The sequence below is a fragment of the Mus pahari genome, chromosome 9 (assembly GCF_900095145.1).
Source record: "Mus pahari chromosome 9, PAHARI_EIJ_v1.1, whole genome shotgun sequence".
Classification (NCBI taxonomy): domain Eukaryota; kingdom Metazoa; phylum Chordata; class Mammalia; order Rodentia; family Muridae; genus Mus; species Mus pahari.
This window is the reverse complement of record NC_034598.1, coordinates 27,981,824-28,002,593: the sequence shown is the minus strand read 5'-3', so window position 1 is coordinate 28,002,593 and position 20,770 is coordinate 27,981,824. Positions and strand designations below refer to the sequence as shown.

The 20,770-nt window shown below is 45.2% G+C and overlaps 1 protein-coding gene across 1 annotated transcript; it reads left to right on the top strand.

The window, feature by feature from the left end:
- The first annotated feature begins 125 nt into the window (after positions 1-125).
- On the top strand, positions 126-20,430 carry Ddx21 (DExD-box helicase 21). The gene is made up of 15 exons (XM_021204665.2): positions 126-292; positions 2,725-3,162; positions 6,053-6,128; positions 6,922-7,100; positions 8,119-8,236; positions 9,172-9,357; positions 10,490-10,635; positions 11,320-11,469; positions 12,470-12,631; positions 13,127-13,246; positions 13,724-13,797; positions 14,926-15,085; positions 16,039-16,173; positions 17,658-17,702; positions 18,130-20,430. Exons 1-15 carry the CDS (start codon positions 206-208, stop codon positions 18,385-18,387), a joined length of 2,334 nt encoding a protein of 777 aa, XP_021060324.1. The 5' UTR covers positions 126-205; the 3' UTR covers positions 18,388-20,430.
- Positions 20,431-20,770: the final 340 nt, after the last annotated feature.

Here is a 20,770-nt window from a genome sequence, read left to right as displayed (position 1 = left end):
TAGTTAGACCACGCAGAGACCTCCACGCCGCACACACCGGGCCGAACCGCAGCCGTGCCGGTCACGCTACTTCCGCCGGATGCGCTTCCCCAGCGGAAGTGACGAATCGTCCCGGTTGAGAGGAGGTCCGCTTTCTCCGTCGCTCTCTCTCCTTCGCACGCGGTTGAGGAAGCCGGTAGGCCTGAGAAGCTGCTGCTGCTGAAAAATGCCGGGAAAACTCCGCAGTGCGTCCAAGGCGGGCTCAGACGGGGCCGAGGAGAACATGGAGACGCAGCCGAAGCCGAGCGAGAAGGTGAGCCTCGGGGGATCCCCCGAACTGAGCCGGGCCGGGAGCTCGTGGCCGGCCCTCTGACACGCCGTGCCGGCTGGCCAGGCTTGGGAGTGCGGAAGGGATTGCCGATCGCGTCACAGTGCGCACCGGAGCCGCAGACGGCAAAGTCAGAAACTTGCGCACATGGTCGGCATCTGCAGTGACACAGACACAGTTCCCCCCTTTAAAAAAGAAAAGGAAAAGAAAAAAAACCCAAAACAGAAAACGGGGTTGGCTAAGTGATCTCCCTGTTATATAGAAGGATCTGTGTGAACACTGTTAAATCGCCTTGTCTCTTCTTAATTCCTTACATGAAAATATTTATTTAACTTGTGACAATCTAGTGATCAAAGTAGGAGGGTTCGGAAATTATCCCGGAACTCCTATGTTGTACGACTTAATTGAGGTTTTTGCTGTCTCCGGGGACTTTGAAGGTAGGGGCCTTTTAAAGAAGCAGCAGTAGTGTTTGGATTAGGTGGAAACCACGGAGCACAGCGTTCCGGGTTCCCGGTTCGCATCCGCGTGTTCAGCTGCCTGATGCTGAAGTCTGGAGGGAGGGACCTGGCTACGCGTTTATATTCCGAACCCGACTTCCTGTTTTTCATGTATGTAACAGATAACATGTTCATGGGTCGGAGAAATTGTCCATAATCTAATATTTTTAAGATGGTTTTTGTGGTACCAGGGACCAAACCTTGGGCCGCTCACGTGCTGGCAGGTGCTGTCCCTCAGAGTTGTAGCTCTAGCCCTTAGCCCAGCGGTTCTCAGCCTGACAGATACTCTGCATATTAGTTAGATGTTTACATTATGATTCATAACGGTAGCAAAAATTAAAGTAGCAACGGGATAATTTTATGGCTGGGGGTCACTATAACATGAACTATTTGGAAAGTTGAGAATCACTGCCTTAGGCCATGACTTGAGAATTTAGTCCATTGTGATTTAGTCCTGTGCTTACTGCCTGGGACACTACTAGAGTCTTATCTAGTAGGTGGCTAATAATCGCTACAAATTTTCCATGATATGAAAAGTTGCACATTTAAATAAAGTGCAAAGAAAGTTTTGCATATGCAAATGATAGGGGAATTTTTTGGGGTAGTTTTGTTTGTTTCGTATGCTGTCTATGAGAATCCACGTTGAAGTACAAATTTCTTGAGTGTTTTGGAGGGAAAAGAAACCTGTTATGTCTGAGGACACCCAAAGTTTTCTTTCTTTCATAGTTACCTTTTGGACAGTGCTTGCTCACTGACACTGTGTGTTCCTCCGTGGGGTGGATATGCTTGCCCCTGCGTGTACAGAATTTGAGGTCAATCTTGGGTGGGTGCCTGTATCACTTATGTTCCCCACTCTCACCCCACCCTCCACCCACAGACAGTTTCTCTATAGCCCTGGCTATTCTAGAACTTGCTCTGTAGACCAGGCTGGCCATGAACTTAGAGAGCCACCTCCCTCTAACTCCTGAGTGATGGGATTAAAGGTGTGCATCGCCCCTTCCCTGGCTTGTAGTGGTACACACCTTTGGGGACACCGCAGCTGGCTAGTTGCCCACTCCAGCCTCACCAGCTAGGGTGACAGGCATGTGCCACCACACCCATTATTCAGTGGGTGCTAGAGTTAACTGTCAATCCCTCATGCTGGCAGAGTAAGCATTTTGCCCCCTGAACCATTTTTTTTGGAGTATGTAGTTTAGAGTCTTGGGAGTCTCTTAAATTAGTTTTGTGTGGCACACACCTTTAATCCCACTTGGGAGGTAGAGACAGGTGGATTTCTGAGTTTGAGGCCAGGTTGGTCTACAGAGTGAGTTCCAGGACAGCCAGGGCTACACAGGGCAACCCTGTCTCAAAGAAAAATAATTAGTTTTATAATGGTTGGCCAATATGACCTGAAGACTTAGTTTGAAGAGCTCTTTGGTTTCCCCCGTGTTAGTGACTATTGCAATATACTTCTTTCCATTTTAGCTAAGAAGTGGTATTAAAAAGCATACTGTGGGACCTTTTATAATTAAAATTACATTAAGCCAGGTGTAGTAGCACATGACTTTAACCCTAGGAAGCATAGGCAGTCAGATCTCTTGTGAGTTCAATACCAGCCTGGTGTTGCAGGGTTCATTCCCATGATAGCCAGAATTATAATTACATTACTCTTCCCCTCTCCTCCCTCCAGCCCCTTTCATGGAATTCCCACCTTGCTCATTTCAAATTCATGGTCTCCTTTTAAAGTGTTTGCACACACGCGCCCACATCAGCAGCTCAGTTCACATTAGCTGTATGGGTATAATTTCGGGGTTGATTTTTTTAACTTATACAATGTTGAAATGCCTAAAGCTGTGTTTTTCACAACTATAAATAGTTGTAAAACGCAAGTATAGCAGCTTTATTGTTTATTGAAGTTTTTGCTGTGTCATAAATTTTTAGAAAACTAGAAAAGAGAGGACAAAATCAAAGACAGAAGAAGCAACAGAAGGAATGGAAGAGGCCACTTCCTCCAAAGCAAAGAAAACAGTTAAAAAGAAAGAGCCTTCTGAAGATGATGTAGATCCCCCTAAATCCAAGAAGGCCAAGAAGGAGGAGGAGGAGCCTCAAGATGACACTGCTTCTAAAAGCAAAACCTCCAAGAAGAAAAAGGAGCCCCTTGAGAAGAAAGCAGCCTCTAAAACCAAAGAGATAAAAACAGAGGAGCCTTCCGAAGAAGAGGCAGACATTCCTAAGCCCAAGAAGATGAAGAAAGGGAAGGAAGCAAACGGAGACATGGGGGAGAAAAGCCCCAAGCTGAAGAATGGACTCTCCCAGTCTGAGCCACAGTCCAACTCCAGTGATGCTCCTGGTGAAGAAAGTAGTAGTGAGACAGAAAAGGTGAGTGTGTGCCTGTGCTGGGCGTGTGTGTGTGTGTGTGTGCGTGTGTGTGTGTGTGTGTGTGTGTGTGTGCGCGCGCGCGCGTGCGTGTGTGTGTGCAGGCAACACTTGCAGGACTTCATGCTCCCTCCAGTGTGTGGGTCCTGGGGGTGGAACTTGGGTTGTCAGGCTTGGGGATAAATGTTTTCCCTGCTGTTGTCCCACCTGCTGGCAAAGTTGTACTAGGCTGTTTCGTTCTTAGAGAAAAATAGGTAGTGGCTAAGCATAATTGCAATCGTTTTAAAAGTGTTTGGGTAGTGGAGGCCGAACCTGGGGTCTTGAACATGCATGCTGTGTTAATAGTAGAAGAAAATTTGTTATGTCAGCATCTCTTTGGGGTATGTAACAAGCTGCAGAGGGGCTCTGGCCTCCATATGCACCAGCATGTATGTAGTGCACAGACCTGCAGATAAACACTCATACCCATCCATAAGTAAGTACACAGAAGCTGTTACCTGTTGTGTCGAGACACTGTTCACAAATGAGGTGTGTTGAAGTTCAGGGAAAGCCTTGCTCCACTTGCTAAGTCTGAAAGCAGCTGGAAAGTCACAACTGTGTAACTCCTAGGTTCCCTGTCACTGAATTTTGATCCCAATAAACAAACCAAGATGAGGTGTGCTTGGTGTGTTCCCCCCTCCCCCCACCCCGGCCATTGAGTTACTTGTATTGAACAAGGTTAAGTGTCCATGTCCACTGTGGTATGGATTTTGTGATTGTCCAGCAACCTGGGGAAGAACAGCCCAGGCTGGGTGTGCTGGCTCATGCCTGTAACCATAGCACCATGGAGGCCAAGGCAGGAGGATGTAGAGGTCCAGACCAGGGGGCTCCTCGGTGAGACCCTCAGTGTTGACAGGTTTTTCCTCACTGAAAAGTATTAAGAAAATAAGAAAATTTAATCTGAAGGAAAGAAGCTTTGTAGAATTTTAGCTTCCCTCCTCTGGAGGTGGAAAGGTAGCCAGTTGGCAGTTTTGATGCTTCCTTACAATGTATTTATTGTACATATACAACATGCTGAGTATATTTAATAGGTATATAATGCATGTAATGTTTAGAAATCAACTTCCTCATTTCTTTTCTACTAAGTATTTGCTTTAATAATATTCCAGGTTTATTTTATTATTTTTATGCGTATGGGTGTTTTGCTTGGATATGTATCTGTGAGCCTTGTTAGTGCCTAGTGCCCTTTGGATCCCCTGGAACCAGAGTTATGGATGGCTGTGAACCTCCATGTGCATGCTGGGACTCAAACCTGGACCTCTGCTGGATGTGTGTGTCTTGTGTATACTGTTTGCTTGCCTCTATGTGTGTATACCACATATGTGTACTGTTGCCCATTTGAGTCAGCAGCCTCTGCAGTTATATATGGAATTGAACATGGGTCCTCTGTTTTGGTTTGGTTTGGTTTTTTGAGACAGGGTCACTCCACATAGCCCTGGTTGTTTTAGAGTTCATTATGTAGAGCAGGCTGCCTAGAACTCACCGAGAGAGAGAGAGAGAGAGAGAGAGAGAGAGAGAGAGATATCTCCCCCGGTGTTGGGGTGTTGAGATTAAAAGTATGTACCACCACACTTAGCTGTAAGTATATTCTTAATCAGTGATTGATCTCTCAGGTCCCCACTTTTTTAATACCCCTTTTTTTCCCTTTCCTTGTGACAGGGTTTCTCTGTATAGCCTTGGCTGTTCTGGAACTCACTCTGTAGACCAGGCTGGCCTTGATCTCAGAGATTTGTCCAAGTGCTAGATTAAAGCAGTGTGCCACCACTATCCAGCTTATAGGTTTGTTTGTTTGTTTGTTCTAATGATAAGGTTTCACTTCATATTCCTGGATAGCCTAGACCTCATAGAGATCTGCCTTTTTTTTTTTTTTTTNTTTTTTTTATTTTTATTTTGAGATCTGCCTCTCAAATACTAAGAATAAAGGCACACCCAGGCCTCTTTATTAGGTACAAGGTGGGTTGAGACTGGGTCTTGCTGATACATTTCCAGACTGGCCTTGAACTCGCTGTGCAGCACAAGGGAACATGCAGGTGTGTGCCTAGAAGTTGCAGGGAACTTTGAGGGATTTTTTCTTTCTTTCTTTCTTTCTTTCTTTCTTTCTTTCTTTCTTTCTTTCTTTCTTTCTTTCTTTCTTTCTTTCTTTCTTATGTATGTGAGTACACTGTAATTAAACAGTTGGTGTGAGCCATCATGTGGTTGCTGGGAATTGAATTCAGGACCTCTGCTCCCTCCAGTCTGCCCCACTTCAGCCCTGCTCGCTCCAGCCCTGCTTGCTCTGGAGCAAATCCAAAGATTTATTTATTATTATATCGAAGTATGATGTAACTGTCTTCAGACACACCAGAAGAGAACATCATGTGGTTTCTGGGATTTGAACTCAGCACCTTTGGAAGAGCAGTCAGTGCTCTTAACCGCTGAGCCATCTCTCCAGCCCAAATCTTTTTTTTTTTTTTTTTTTTTTTTTTCCCTATCATGGGGTCTGTAGGTTGAACTCAGTTGTCTTGTCAGGTTAGCCAGGGCTTTTATGCACCAAGCCATCTCACCAGCCCCTCTTTGATTGGTTTGTAAACTGGTGTGTTTGGGTGAGCTTTTTTCCTCTTTTTAAAAAACATTTAGTTTTTGTGAAGGGCTGGTTCACGTACCATGGCGTGTGTGTGGAGGTTGAACAACTTGTGGAATCAGTTCTCTGTCTGCCCTGTGGGTTCTGCTGATCACACTCAGTTCCTCAGGGTTTACACAGCAAGTTCCTCTGCTCTGCTCCAGAGCTGTGAGAGGATGGCTTCTCTTTCTCCAAAGGCTTTCTGCATTCACTTGGGTGTGAATTACTGATTTCAGTGATCTTTTGCTTTGATAGGAAATACCCGTGGAGCAGAAAGAAGGAGCCTTCTCTAATTTTCCCATCTCTGAAGAGACTGTCAAGCTTCTCAAAGGTGAGGTCCAGAGCATCCTAACTTAGCTCCTGCTGTGGTGAGTGGAGACCATTCATCCTGCAGGCTACAGTGGAGGAGACTGCATTACACGTGGGGTCAGTTACTAAACGTAGTCCACATTCAGAAGTGTGATCTGTCATCCTCTCCCACCTGAGGTCTGTTCCAGCCGAACAGGTCAGGTGCTTCCCCTGGCACAGCACAGTCTTAAGGGGTAAAGGAGTCATAGACCCTCCTTTTTTAAAGTTTAAAGGAGCTTGTGGGTGAGATTTGATCAGAAGTAACAATCACACTTTAAATTACAATTAGAAGTTATTAAAAATAATTTTCAGTCTAGTGGGTTCCACTTGGAATATACTAGGAATATATTGACCCTGACTTTGTAAATGTTCATGAAAAGGTAGAATCAGGGAGAGATGGCTCAGTGGTTAAGAGCGCTAACTGCTCTTCCAGAGATCCTGAGTTTGATTCCCAGCAACCACATGGTGGCTCACAACCATCTGTAATGGGATCTAGTGCTCTCTGCTGTTGTGTCTGGAAACAGCTACAGTGTACTCATATACATAAAATAAGTAGATAGATAGATAGATAGATAGATAGATAGATAGATAGATAGATAGATAGAGGGATGGATGGGAGGGAGGGAAGGAAGGAAGGAAAGGAAGGGTAGAATTCCTTAATTCTGTGGGACCATGAGTATGACTGTACTAAAGTTGGGTTGGTATTTTAGCAAAGCCTCGGGGTTTGCTCCCTGATACTGGAAATAAAACAAAGGTGACAATTGATTTGTTTACAGCTCGTGGGGTGAACTTCCTGTTTCCTATACAAGCCAAGACCTTCCACCATGTGTACAGTGGGAAAGACTTAATTGCCCAGGCACGAACAGGAACTGGGAAGACATTCTCTTTTGCTATCCCTTTGATTGAGAAACTTCAAGGTGGGCTACAAGAGAGGAAGAGAGGCCGAGCCCCTCAGGTAACTATCCTAAGTGCATCCCAGGCTCAGGGATAGCTCTCAGAACCTGTGAGGTCCTTGTCTCACTCACTCAGTGTATCTGAGATGGGCAGGGGTGAATCTTTCAGACCGTTGGCCATCAGCTCTGTGTGTCGCTATAACGTGCTCTGTGCTTGTGATCATCCATGTTTACTAATGTTCATATTTCATTTAAAATGTTGAATGTTGAGTCGGGCATGGTGGCACTCGGGAGGCAGAGGCAGGCGAATTTCTGAGTTTAAGGCCAGCCTGGTCTACAAAATGAGTTCCAGGACAGCCAGGGCTATACAGAGAAACCCTGTCTCGAAAAACCAAAAAAAAAAAAAAATGTTGGATGTTCTTGGGTCTCATAGTTTTGGTCCTGGGTATTTATTTTTGACACAGTCTCTATAGACTTGGCTGATGCCTACCTAGCCCACAGAGATCCACTTGTCTCTGCCTCTCATGCTGGTATATATAAGGCACGACTGGCTTCTGGATCAGTGTTTCCGCTATTGCCCAGAGTGAGCCGAGTGAGTATAAAGGACTTGTCTGCAAGGGTTGAGCCCTGCCTGCTGCAGTTTGAGTTCAAGCTTAGTCTCCATCTGGCCTTTGGACTCATTATTTACTCTTTAATGTCTGCCCCAAAAGTTGTTGAGAATTAATTTGGAATAATAAGTAGAAAGTACTTCTCAGCGCCTAAGGCAGCAGGGAAAACTGGAGTATCCACTAATGTTGTGGGTGTAGCTCCTCGAGGCTGTTTTACTGCAACTCTGTAGTTCTCCGCTAGTTTTCTGGAGCAGCAGTGTGTACACACTTACTTCTGATTGGTATGACCACAGGCTCTTAGAACACTGCTTGGGGATGGTATTAGCTCCTGTCCATGTAGTATGTGGGATTTCTCTCCGGGCACATGGTGACTGGTTTCCGTGTATAGCAGGGTGGGGAGGATGAGCTGATTCTGGAGAGGCAGAGAGACACACTGAACAGCACTTAGGAATCCTGGGTTTCTCTCTTTCAGGTGCTAGTCCTTGCACCCACCAGAGAATTAGCAAATCAAGTGAGCAAAGACTTCAGCGACATCACCAAAAAGCTGTCTGTAGCTTGTTTTTATGGTGGAACTCCCTACGGTGGTCAGAGTAAGTACATTCAAAAGCTGGGGGAAGCTGTTGTGGGTGCCTCATCAACTTGAAGTGTGTCACATTTTCGGGGTTTCTCTCTTGCCTGCTTTTTAAAGATGGTGAAGAGTGGGGTCCTAGGTAACCTTGGTTTGGGTGTTGAGTGCTCTGACTAAGAGGACAGACACGGTGACAGTCTCGCTCGCTCCTTTTACATGTGCGTTTCTTGCTGCAGGTGGCTCTTTTTTTCACAAGCATCAGCTAAGGGTGCAGTCCCTTCTTCCCATTCTATTGTTTCCTAATTAGAACCATGCTCTCTCTTGGAAAGGAAGATCAAACATTGGCACACAATGAGGATGGCACAAAGCCATCCTCCCTGGCTTTGGAAGGCCTGGGTTTGATTGAATCTTGACTGATCCCATACTAATTAGGTGTCCAAATTGCTTAGTTTTCCTTTGTGAAGGTTGTATTGAATAAGGTAGGATGCCTAGTGTAGTCTGTAGACTACAGCGGCAGCACAGTCAGAACAGCCTCCGGATTGCCTCCATGTCAGAGGCACAGAGGGTGAGCACCGTGGTCCCGGTGTTTCCATAGAGTAGTTGCCCTTCTGTGCCCTCTCACTGCGTTCAAGAACTACATATTGATGCCCTGTCTCAAAACAAACCAAAATAATACTGTTTCTATTTTTCTCTAAGATTATCACTTATGGTCTGTGAAGTCTTGACATTTTCTGTCAGCCAAACAGGAAGTCGTTCTTGTGCCACTGTTTGCTGGTGGATCATTTTCCTATTGTGTTAGGAATGGCCCAGCCCTTCTCTCAGGGGTGGATGCACCCCTGGGGTTGTGGCTGTCATTACTTTGTAGCTGTGTAGTAATAGTTTAGAATAAAATGTATTTAATGCTTGATAAAAGGAGTTTGAAAACAAGGCATCTCTTTTTTTTGGTTTTCTTTACAGTTGAACGAATGCGGAGTGGGATCGATATCCTGGTTGGGACCCCAGGTCTTAATAAAGAAAACTTGCAGAATGGCAAGCTAGATCTCACCAAACTTAAACATGTTGTCCTGGATGAAGTCGACCAGATGTTGGATATGGGTTTTGCTGATCAAGTGGAAGAAATTTTATGTGTGGCATACAAGAAAGGTAAGCCCCAAATTTAAGGGACTGATGGAGGGGACCTAAGGAAGGTTCATGGTGAAATTGTCGTCTAGGAGATAATAAGGACACTCAGGAAAACTTGGTTTTTGATACAGGGTTTCTCTGTGTAGCCCTGATTATCCTGGTATTCAATCTGCTCAAGGCTGGCCTTGAACTCAGATTCTCCTGCCTCTGCTTCCTGAGCGCTAGGATTAAAGGCGTGTGCCACTACTACCTGGCTAAAGTTTGGGATTAAAAAAATTTTTTTTCTTAACTTGGAAATTGAAGGATAAAAAAAAGGTTATATAATTAGCGAAAGCTTGGGAGAATAAAAGAAAAATTTCATATTCTGCCAGCTTGATCACTGTTCCTAATAGTTCTCAGTGTATTCCTGGTGTATAGGTACTAAGTATAAATCAACTGATACTAAAATTTTGTCAAGTGGTTTATTCAACCACCTACATGTTTTATAACCGTCACTCATATCAGAGGGTTCTGGTCACAGTTGGAGTTCTACAGTACCTGGAGTTGGTTCTATAACACAGACCTTCATAAGTAGAGCTACTGGTGAGCAGCTGTAAAGTGCACTGGACCTGCTCTGTCAGCTTGTGTCCCTGGGGCTTCTGAGAACAATAGTGTCCCTAAATCCAGATGAGCTCATACTTTGAGGGTCTTTTGTCGTTTGGGGGTGCTGAGGATTGAGCTGAAGTCTTTGTCACTGAATTGCACCCCTAGCCCTGGTTCTAGACTCTTAAACTACTAAACTGCTGTGGGACTCGTTTGGTTGTGGGCTGCTTAGTTAGCGGTCTATGCTGGTTGTTCCTGGGCTTCCGGAATTGGTCATCCAGTTAGTTGGCGGGCCTCCTCCTGGGATGGATTTCCTGTGTGAGTGACAGAGGCTGGAAACAAATCTGATTGCACATGCTTTTATCATTTGGGGATCCATTATGATGACAGATCATTTCAGTTTTTGTGTGGTGGGAGTGTTCGGCATCTTTTTATTCTTGTGTCTTCGATACATGGCTGGCTGCCAGCGGTCCGTGGTAATGGTACTGCGGTGTAGAGGTGCCAGGTGAGGTGGAGTGCTGTGTGTGCAGGCTTGGTTGGATTATTCACACTGACTTCTTTTTCCCCCAAGATTCTGAAGACAACCCCCAAACATTGCTTTTCTCTGCAACTTGCCCTCATTGGGTATTTAATGTTGCTAAGAAATACATGAAATCTACATACGAACAGGTGGACCTGATTGGTAAAAAGACTCAGAAAGCAGCCATAACTGTGGAGGTAAATGATTCATTTAGTTGCCGGAATTAGTTAAGTCATTCTGTTTCCTGTCTAATAGTTTTAACAGTAGCAAATCCAAGTTCCTTTTCCAGATATTCAGTCCCTATGCAGAGCCAATTAACATTCTTTTATGTATGGTGTCTGTGCTTTCTGGATTGCACCATTTAGCAGCCTGATTTCAGTCTTTGAAACCTTGTGTTTGAATTAGATAAACAAAGTGGTTATGTTCAGAGTTCAGCTACTAGTGGGCAGCAGAGCAATCTGGTGCATCATCTTGAATCTGTTTCATCTTAGGCTCCGGTACCTAGATGAATTCATTTCACCCAAGAGCGGGCCTGTACAGTAGTTATTGCAGATTGTATTTTAAGTGGATGAAGGGACATAGTGTGCACAGGCCTTTCTTGTCTGTTATTTGGTTTCCTGCAGGCATCTGGGAAAGTGTTTCCTGATTACATTAGAATGCAATGAAACCAGATGCTCTTTGGAAAAAGGCGAGAAGCCTGGGGATAGACCATGCTGCTCCTGACTTGGGTTTATTTAGATTTCTTTTTTCCCTCTAAGCAGTGGTGGCAGCAGCTCTGTAAGGTCTGCATTTACTTCCTGTACCAAGTGTTAGCTGTAAGAGTTGAGAAGGGAGCTGCAATGTCCATCTAGGCTTTACTAAATGTTGCTTCTTGTCTTCAGCACCTGGCCATTAAGTGTCACTGGACAGAAAGGGCAGCGGTGATTGGGGATGTGATCCGAGTGTACAGTGGTCATCAAGGGCGCACAATCATCTTCTGTGAAACCAAGAAGGATGCTCAGGAGCTGTCTCAGAACACGTGCATAAAGCAGGTTGGTCCTTCTCACACCTGAAGTCTGGGTCTTCAGTGAGTCTTATCTTGGACTCTGCTTTCATTCTGATTTTCAATTATCCAGCGACTTCCAGGTTGTGTTAGATTAGGGAAGTGTCTCTGATGGTCGGGGTTTATGTAATCCACCAATCCTGCCTCATAGGTGGTGGTGGTGGTTCACTGGTAAAGCTACGCTTACAGAGTAGGCATAGTCGCCTTTGGGTGGTATTCTCAGCCTTGGAAAGTGTAGTTAGAAACAGTTGATGTGGGCTGGGGAGATGGCTCAGCAGTTAAAAGCACTGACTGTTCTTCCAGAGGTCCTGAGTTCAATTCCCACCAACCACATGGTGGCTCACAACCACTGTAATGAGATCGAGTGCCCCCTTCTGATGTGTCTGAAGACAGCTACAAAGTGCTCATATAAATAAAATAAACCTTTAAAAAAAGAAAAACAAAACAGTTGGTGTAACGGCTGAGAGCTGCAAACAGTTTAAAGATTTTTCTATGTAAGAAGCAGGTACAAGAAGACATCTCTTCATAAATAAATCTTTTTCTTTTTCAAGACAGGGTTTCTCTGTGTAGCCCTGGCTGTCCTGGAACTCACTCTGTAGACCAGGCTGGCCTCGAACTCAGAGATCCACTGCCTCTGCCTCCCAAGTGCAGGGATTAAAGGCTTGCGCCACTACGCCCGGCTAATAAGGCTTAAAAAAGGAAAGGTTTGGAGAGATGGCTCAGTGTTTGCTTTTCCAGGGGTCTTGAGTTCCCTGCAACCATGTGGTCGCTGATGCCCTCTTCTGGCCTGCAGGTGTACCTGCAGACAGCACTCAAGTATAAAATAAATAAATTTGGGAGAGAGCGAGAGTGGGCGGGCGGGCAGGCCGGCAGGCATCTGTTTTTTACTTTGTGGCACTCCCTGCCCAAGCTGAGCTCTTGTTGCTGGTGGAAAGTGTCTTGTTGCGTCTGGAATTCTGAATTCTGAGGTCAGTTGATTTCTTTGGCAGGATGCCCAGTCCTTACATGGCGACATTCCACAGAAGCAAAGGGAAATCACCCTGAAAGGTTTCCGAAATGGAAGTTTTGGAGTTTTGGTGGCAACCAATGTTGCTGCCCGTGGCTTAGACATCCCTGAGGTTGACTTGGTGGTTCAGAGCTGTCCGCCAAAGGTATGCTTTGTCTTGGGCTTTCTTTGTCTTTTAATAACAATACAAAAGTCCTTTCACTGACTTTTATGCAGTTTTCAGGCCCTTTCTGATCTTCGGTACAGACAGTTTAGATGGTTGGATGGATGGAGAGAAAGGGAGATTACAGTTAGGCTGTGCACTCAGTCTTCTGTGTCACCTCCATCTTCCCAAAGGTCTCATCATCTCACTGTTTGTACTGTGTACATTTTCTTATCCATTCATCTTTTGAACATGTGGACAGGTTCCATGTCCTGTTGTGAATAGAAACATTCTAACTTGTGAGTGTACAGAGTAAATAAGGCATATTACTAAAATAAGCTTGAATGCTTCTCCTGCAGCCACTTGAATCTTGGAAATACACAGAACATTGGGATCTTTGCACACAGGACAGGGACCATTCTTTGAGCAGTTTTGTCACCGAGCTCTGCACAGGCTGCCTGATCTTTGTCATGTCACTCATATGCTTGGTTTTCACAGGATGTGGAGTCTTACATTCATCGTTCAGGGCGGACAGGAAGAGCTGGAAGGACGGGGGTTTGCATCTGCTTTTACCAGAACAAAGAAGAGTACCAGTTAGCACAAGTGGAGCAGAAAGCGGTAAAGTGATTTCCAAACTTGTATTCAACACATGCTAAGCTCTGAAGGCAAAGTCAGTCCTTGGAATCATGGCAGCAAGCTGTGTTTTCTTTGTTGGTCATGGTAGAAGGACTGCTGACTAACTTGCACTGGACAGCTTCCCTTAATGGCTGCTGCACAGAGTAGAGAGGTGGGAGGAGGGAATCAGATGGGTGCAGAGTCCATCACCCACAGAGAGGGAAAGAGATGGGTGTTCACCTGTGGAATTAATTCTGTCCCTAATCCCATAGCCTCAGTCTACGGATGAGAAAAGCATGAGACAGTGTTGCATTGTGGCTCACCCACAACCTAGAATATAACTCCTTAGAACTATTAATCTGGGAAATAGAACAGAGTAAAGAGGTTTATTTGATAGATTTAAGAAATAAATTACTTAACCTCAGTAGAAACAATAATCGTTGAAAACCATGAAATTGTGGTTTTTTTGTTTTTCTGTAGGGAATTAAATTTAAACGGATAGGTGTTCCTTCTGCAACGGAAATAATAAAAGCCTCCAGCAAAGATGCCATCAGGTACAGTCTATACCACCACCAAGGTCTGTTTTGATGCTGCTTCTTGGACCTTTAATTTTTTTTTTTTTTAAGTGTATATGAGAAGTAATACGGGACTGGAGAGAGATGGCTCAGTGGCTCAGACCACTGGCTCCTGCTCTTCCAGCGGGTCTTGAGTTCAATTCCCAGCAACCACATGGTGGCTGATAACCATGATGACCCAGGATTTAGTTGGAAGTTTGTTTCTACTGAACCGTTTGAATGTTTGAATGGGTAGTAAGTAGGCAAGGGAGTCCACAGGCACAGGAAGTATTAGGAGAGCTTGGGAGTCTTCCCTGAGCCGCAGTTTTAAATGGATTTTATGGTAGCATGTTTTCCTTAAGGACCTGTGGTGCCATGGGATACTAACTAGTTCAGGAAATAGGGACTTGGTGACCAGGAAGAAGAGGCAGATTCTAGTAGTGGTAAGAAATGATCTTTGGGATATCAGCCCTTTGCCAGTGCAGCTCACCCTACTTAGCATACCGATGTGCTGATTTGTTATGGCCAAGACAAAGCCAGCCTGCACACATGTGGTATTGAGATCTGCTGTAGAGCACTTGTGAAAGTGTAGAGTGTAACTGACGATAGGTTTTTCTTCTTTTAAAAGTAGCATCACATGCTTGCTTGTAATCAGAGTTTTGTTTTGAGTTAAATACTTTATAATCTCTCATTTAAAGGCAGTATGGGGACTGGGCGTGGTGAAACATGTCTGGAATTCCAGCAGGAGGATAACCATGAGTGTCAGGCCAGTCTGCTCTGCACAGCAGGTTTTCAGGCAGATAAAATAAAGTCCTGTCCAAAGGGCACAATAAAGGCAAATGCACTATTGGAGCCCCATTGTGTTTTATACTTAGGCAGAGTCTTGTCTTGTATCCCAAGAGTGCCTGGAACTCACTGTAGTAGAAGATGACCTTGAATTTCAGATCATCCTGCCTCTGCATCCTCAGTGCTGGCAATGTGGCAGCACCTCCAGTTGATAAAGTGCTAGGGATTGAACCCAGGACTTCTTCATGCCAGCTTAGCCACACCCCTTGCGTGCCTATGCCCATTCGAAAGCTCGTTTATTTTGTTGCTGAAGTGTTCTTTGTCTTATTCTCTTACACACAGGCTCTTGGATTCCGTGCCTCCCACTGCCATTAGCCATTTCAAGCAGTCAGCTGAGAGGCTGATTGAGGAGAAGGGAGCTGTGGAGGCCCTGGCAGCTGCGCTGGCACACATCTCAGGGGCCACATCAGTCGATCAGCGCTCCCTGATCAACTCACAAGCAGTAAGGTTTTGGTACTTTATTAAAGGGCTTAAGCAAAACTAGAAGGGTTCATTTGAACCTCCTCATTGGCCTCCCCCTTCTAGAGGCATGAAGGCACTGGCTGTGTTTTGGCATTTTCCTAATTAAAAACAGAATCAGTAGGGGCAGAAGAGATGGGTGTTTCCCAGGGGTGGGTTGGAAGGATAAACAAGGTGCTGACTGCTATGGGTAATGGTTTACTTCAGTTTTCTTTTAAATGAAGGGTCAGTGAGACTGGGCAGGTAACAGCCTGCCACAAGCCTTACAACCACCTAAATACCATCTCCGGGATCTGTATAGTGGAGGGGAGAACAGGTTTCTGACCTGATCCCTGGCTTCTACACGAGCTCACAGACAAATGAGAGTTAAAATATGCCAAAGACAAATGCTATAACGGAATTAAAGTGCACTAACTTGACAGTTGCAGTGGTGAATTCCTTTGACACTTTGAAATCCATGTGTTTATTAATTGTAGCCCCATGTGGCATAAGAAGTTCACTGATGGATCACTTCCCCATGCTCCACCAGTCCCCTTCAGTGCAGATCTTTTAGAAAGCTAAGGACTGGGTACTGATATTGGTGCTCCCAACAGCCTTCCTAGGACTGCCCCAGTCCACTGGCATCCATTGGGTGGCCGGGGCGGGGCGCGCTGTCATGGAGAGCTTCCCTAGACATCCTTCCCTCCTCAGAGCAAGAGCTTATGCCAATTGGCTTTTTTTAAAGATTTATTTATTATTATATCTAAGTACACTGTAGCTGTCTTCAGATGCACCAGAAGAGGGCATCCGATCTCATTACAGATGGTTTTGAGCCACTATGTGGTCGCTGGGATTTGAACTCAGGACCTTTGGAAGAGCAGTCGGTGCTTTTAATCACTGAGCCATCTCTCCAGCCCGCCGATTGGTTTTCAAGTTTGTGTGCCTTTCTCCCCCAAGGGCTTTGTGACCATGATCCTGCGGTGCTCCATTGAGATGCCCAACATCAGTTACGCTTGGAAAGAACTTAAGGAGCAGCTGGGTGAGAGCGTCGATGCCAAAGTGAAGGGGATGGTCTTCCTCAAAGGAAAACTGGTGAGTGCCGGCCTCCGGGACCTCAGCTCACCTGGGATTAGCCTGGGCACCAGGGTGTGTCCTCTCCCTGCCTGATGGGGTGCTTGCTGATCTCCTCACTCTCCACAGCTGTCCTCAGCTAAGCTATAGACAGTGCCAGACACCGACACCCGCTGCTTCCCTGCCGTCATCATAGAGTAGCTTACTTTGGTATTTTGAGTTCAAGTTTGAAACTTCGAGTCTTAGCACCCAAACTTTTAAGCTTTTGCTACCTTACGGGAAATGAGAATAAAAAGGGCAGATAAGTATTATTGGAGAAACTGACTATGGGATCCCTCTGTGGTCAAACAGACTCACGTGTGCACATGGATGCACATGGAAAACCCAGAGCCCAGTATTAGGAAAAGATGTTTGTGAGGTGGGTAATGCCTGATCAGAGAAACCATGAGCCATCTTCAGAAGCTGAAGATAAACTTGTCCAGCTCCCCATTGCCACCCCTAGCACCTAGCACTGCAGGATACAGCACACCACCTTATTCCCAGTGGGAGCTGACCTTGGTCACTATCTTGGGGTTTCATTGCCCTGCAAAGACACTGTGACCAAGGCAGCTCTTATATAAAGGCAGACATTTAATTGGGGCTGGTGTACAGTCCCTTAGCATCATGGTGGGGACTGTGCCGTGTATAGGCAGACCTTGTGCTGGAGGAACCAAGAGGTCTAAATGTTGATCCAAAGGTAGCTGGGGGAAGGTAACTTCGGTAGCAGTCAGGAGAGTCTTCTGCACTGGAAGGAGCTTGAGCACTGGGAGACCTCAAAGCCTGCCTACACAGTGACACTTTTCTCCAACAAGGCCACCCCTCCTAATAGTGCCACTTCCCAAGGGCCAAGCATGTTCAAACCACCACTGTCACTTACACCGTCTTCCATTCCAGCATGTCCTTCACTGAGCTCAGACTCCGTGCAGCTTCCCAGTCCTTACCTGTATGGCAGAGTTCTTGGGGCAGAATATTTTCTCCTGTTCTGATTACTTACAATGGATGGCCTCAAGCCTGTGACCTACTCAAGGACAAAACCTCTCTGGATACCTGAATGCCCAGTGTTCTGGAGAAGCCCACAAATGCCAGGGTCCTTCAGCACCTGACTGCCATTACAGGAGTCATTTGGTACTGATGGCACCCTCCCCGACGGATAAGGAAAGTGCTTACCAAAGATCTGACGATGTAGACTAGGTAGATCCCTTTTCCAGTGTTCTCACAGAAAACTGAACTATGAAAAACTAAGACAGTTTAATTTTCTGCTTTTCATTGTCATTCTGACTCCGGCTTAGCACAGTGCACTAGTCAGGAATGCCTAGTCAAGCAGCTGCAGACCTTTCCCCTCCTGCTGCTGTTCTCAGGAGCTCAGGTTAGCTGTGCTCTAGGGTCCGTGACCTCAGCCTGCTACTTTCTTTGTATTTTGGTGTATCTGTGTTGGTTGGACTAACTCTTCCTCCTTTGGGTTTTAGGGGGTTTGTTTTGATGTCCGCACTGAAGCAGTCACAGAAATACAGGTATTTTCTTTTTGCTTTTAATGTTTGTAGACCCTCAGTATTCCTTCTGAAAGCAGAATGACAATGTGGGCTGCAGAGATCTGTCCCCCTGTGCTGTTGTGACCTTGCTGCTTGGCCTGCCTTGCTGCTCCCAGGACCTGGGCCCAGCATCTGCAGTGCTGCTCTCTGCAGAGCGCTCCCTGCACACCTGCCGCTACTGTTGTTTTCTAGCACTGTGCCAAGTGTGTACCTCAGACAGCTGCAGCAAACTCAAAACGTAGAATGAGAACTGGCCTTCGGAGGGTTTGTCCCCATACTAGTCACATAGCTTTGGTACTAGCAGCTTTTTAAAGCACTTAACAGCTTGTTCCTTACAGACATGACAATTCGTTTTTCTTATGGCTTTACCAAATTTAATAAAATCATGGAACAAACCTTCTATTCACAGGAGAAGTGGCATGATTCAAGGCGCTGGCAGCTCACCGTGGCCACCGAGCAGCCAGAGCTGGAAGGACCTCCAGAAGGATATCGAGGTGGCAGGGGTCAGCGTGATGGCAGCCGTGGTGCTTTCAGAGGACAGCGGGGTGGAAGCAGGAACTTCCGGGGACAGGGACATGGAGGAGGAAATAGAAACTTCCGAGGACAGCGACCAGGAGGTGGCAACAAAGGCCAGAAGCGGAGTTTTAGTAAAGCGTTTGGTCAGTGAGTAGAGGCCGGAAGGAACTGTTCCCACTGTGGACCCCATGGTCTATCCTGAGGACAAAGCCCCAGTGCTTTGTTCCTTTTTTACCACTTCTCAGTCCCCCCCTTCCTTGCAGAGAGGCTTCTGAACTGTCCAACTAACTAACTATCACAAACTCTTCATTTTGAAAAGGGATAAGAATTCATTGCATCATTTTCCAACATACTTTTAGATTTACAAAGTAAAACCAACCATGGATCTGCCTATCTTGGTGTGTTGATCTTGTAATTTCATCTTTGTGTGTGTGTGCTCACTGGGGCCTAAGCTCAGAACCTCACACAAGCATAGCATGCACACGCCCTACAACTAAACCGCATCTCTAATCCCTATACACGTGTCCTATTCATCCTTCAAAGCGAGTCCCTAGGAGGTACCTCAGTCTCTGGAGGACTGCAAGAGTCAGGGCGGAATGTGTTTGCATTCTTGGGCATCCTGCACTCCACAAACAATTGCTGTGTTTATATGTGTCTGCTGAGGTTTGATGCTGAGCAGTGCTTTTCAAGAGCTGCTTCAGACTTCGCTGATTTGAATAGTTTGTGCAAGGCTCTGGCTGTTGAGGGTGGAAAGAAGACGGCATAGATTCACTCTATAGTGTCTTCACATACTCATTAGGTGATTTGTGTTCCAGTGAATTCTCCAGACAAGTGTATATAGAAGTACATTTTAATAGGACCCAGTGTCTGTAAAGTTCAGGCCCAAATGCCTAACATGTCTAGATTTTTTTTCGTCAGTAATGAGACTGGATAAATGGTATGTAAGTGCTTGTACCCCACTTTTGGCAGATCGATTTATCAAGAAGAAATAATGGAGCATGGGGCTCAGTTGGTGTTGCTGAAAAATGTCTCAATAAAAGCCACAAAGGTGTCTTTGATTGTGACAGGTGAGGAGGTGGAGAAGTGTGCTTTGAGTGGTGAGCACATCCTGAGTTGTGGCTCCTTCAAGGGCTGTGTCTGCTAGTGCGCAGTCTGGGGCTGTTAAAGGGCACAGTGGGACAGGCTTGTTTTCAGTGGCTTGGATCTTAAACCACAATGTAAAATCTATTTCTGTTAAGCTGCTTCTCCTTTGAAAAATTATCACAGCTCAGAGAGTCCTACGACAAGCTGTGCCATTTTAAGCTCCTGCTTTGAGGGAACTGAAGCATAGCCCCTACTCGGCGTCCCCACCTAGGGACCTTAGAACAGGCTTGGAAGGAAAGTCAGAACCACACACTGTCGTTTTGTTTTGTTTTTTTATTTTTCTTAATTGTTTGGATCAACTAAGACCTTTATTTTAGTATGGTCCTTACCTCCTAACTGGCCTTACCAAACACCTGGCTTTAAAGGGCTCTGACAACCAATCAGCTCCTGGTAGTTGAAGCAGTACCCTTTGTTCTGTTTAGATTCAGTTTTCCCCCTGACCTCTGACCAGATGGCTCATCCTCTGTGCTCAGGATTCGTGGGGATTTTATTTTCTTTGTTGATAACTGTAGCTTGTAATAAATGTGGGCATGGTTTAGTGAAGCATTTCACTGTTGGGATAAGAGTTTGCCATTTCAAGAAGGTGAAAGGACATGCTGGCTCTACCTGCAGGAGGAAAGGCTAAAGAACATTTTGAATTTCGAATTAATGGGTTACCTTATAGAAAAATGATCTGCCATAAACCAAACAGTGAAGGGGGGGGGAGGGAAGAACTTCAATTGACACAATTTAAATAAAACATGACTTTTCAAACAAATGAGGTTTCTTTTGGATTGCAGAAACTAAACTATTTATATGTATAATTCAACTATTATTTGGTTTCAATGAACTTATTGGGAAATGTTATCATTTTTACTATTTTCTACAGAGAAAATATTTTCCACTTTATCAAAATAACTCTGGACTTTGAAATTACAGCCTGATTTTTATGTTCCAGCTGTCTATGTAGTTGTTTTCCTGAAACTGTACATAAAATGTTTTTACATTAAAATGAATTACTGTATAAAGTACTGCATTATGCCATAATAAAGATACCAATGCTTTATATTTAGATCTTGGTGGCTTTTATTTTCTAAAACAAAAATAGCTTTACATTTTTAAAACAGTGACTGCTAGGTATGCAAATCTAGTAAAAATCCGGGGCTAGGGCTGTAGCTTGGTGTAGAGGCTTGCCTTCTGTGTATGTTGCATTAAAGCAGGGAGATCGGGTTAGAAGGGAAGTTAAGTTAGCCTTGGCTAAATTGTCATAAAAATAGAAGGAATCCTATGTTAACATTAGGCTATCACAGTTAAAAAAATCATAGTTCAGACACACTAGAAGAGGGCATCAGATTCCATTACAAATGGTTGTGAGCCACCATGTGGTTGCTGGGGATTGAACTCAGGACCTC

Coding starts and splice junctions, on each gene's coding strand:
- Ddx21 (XM_021204665.2), top strand. CDS start 206: ATGCCGGGAAAACTCCGCAGTGCGTCCAAGGCGGGCTCAGACGGGGCC. Junction 8,237..9,171: donor AACTCCCTACGGTGGTCAGA/GTAAGTACATTC, acceptor TTTTCTTTACAG/TTGAACGAATGCGGAGTGGG. Junction 9,358..10,489: donor ATGTGTGGCATACAAGAAAG/GTAAGCCCCAAA, acceptor TTTTCCCCCAAG/ATTCTGAAGACAACCCCCAA.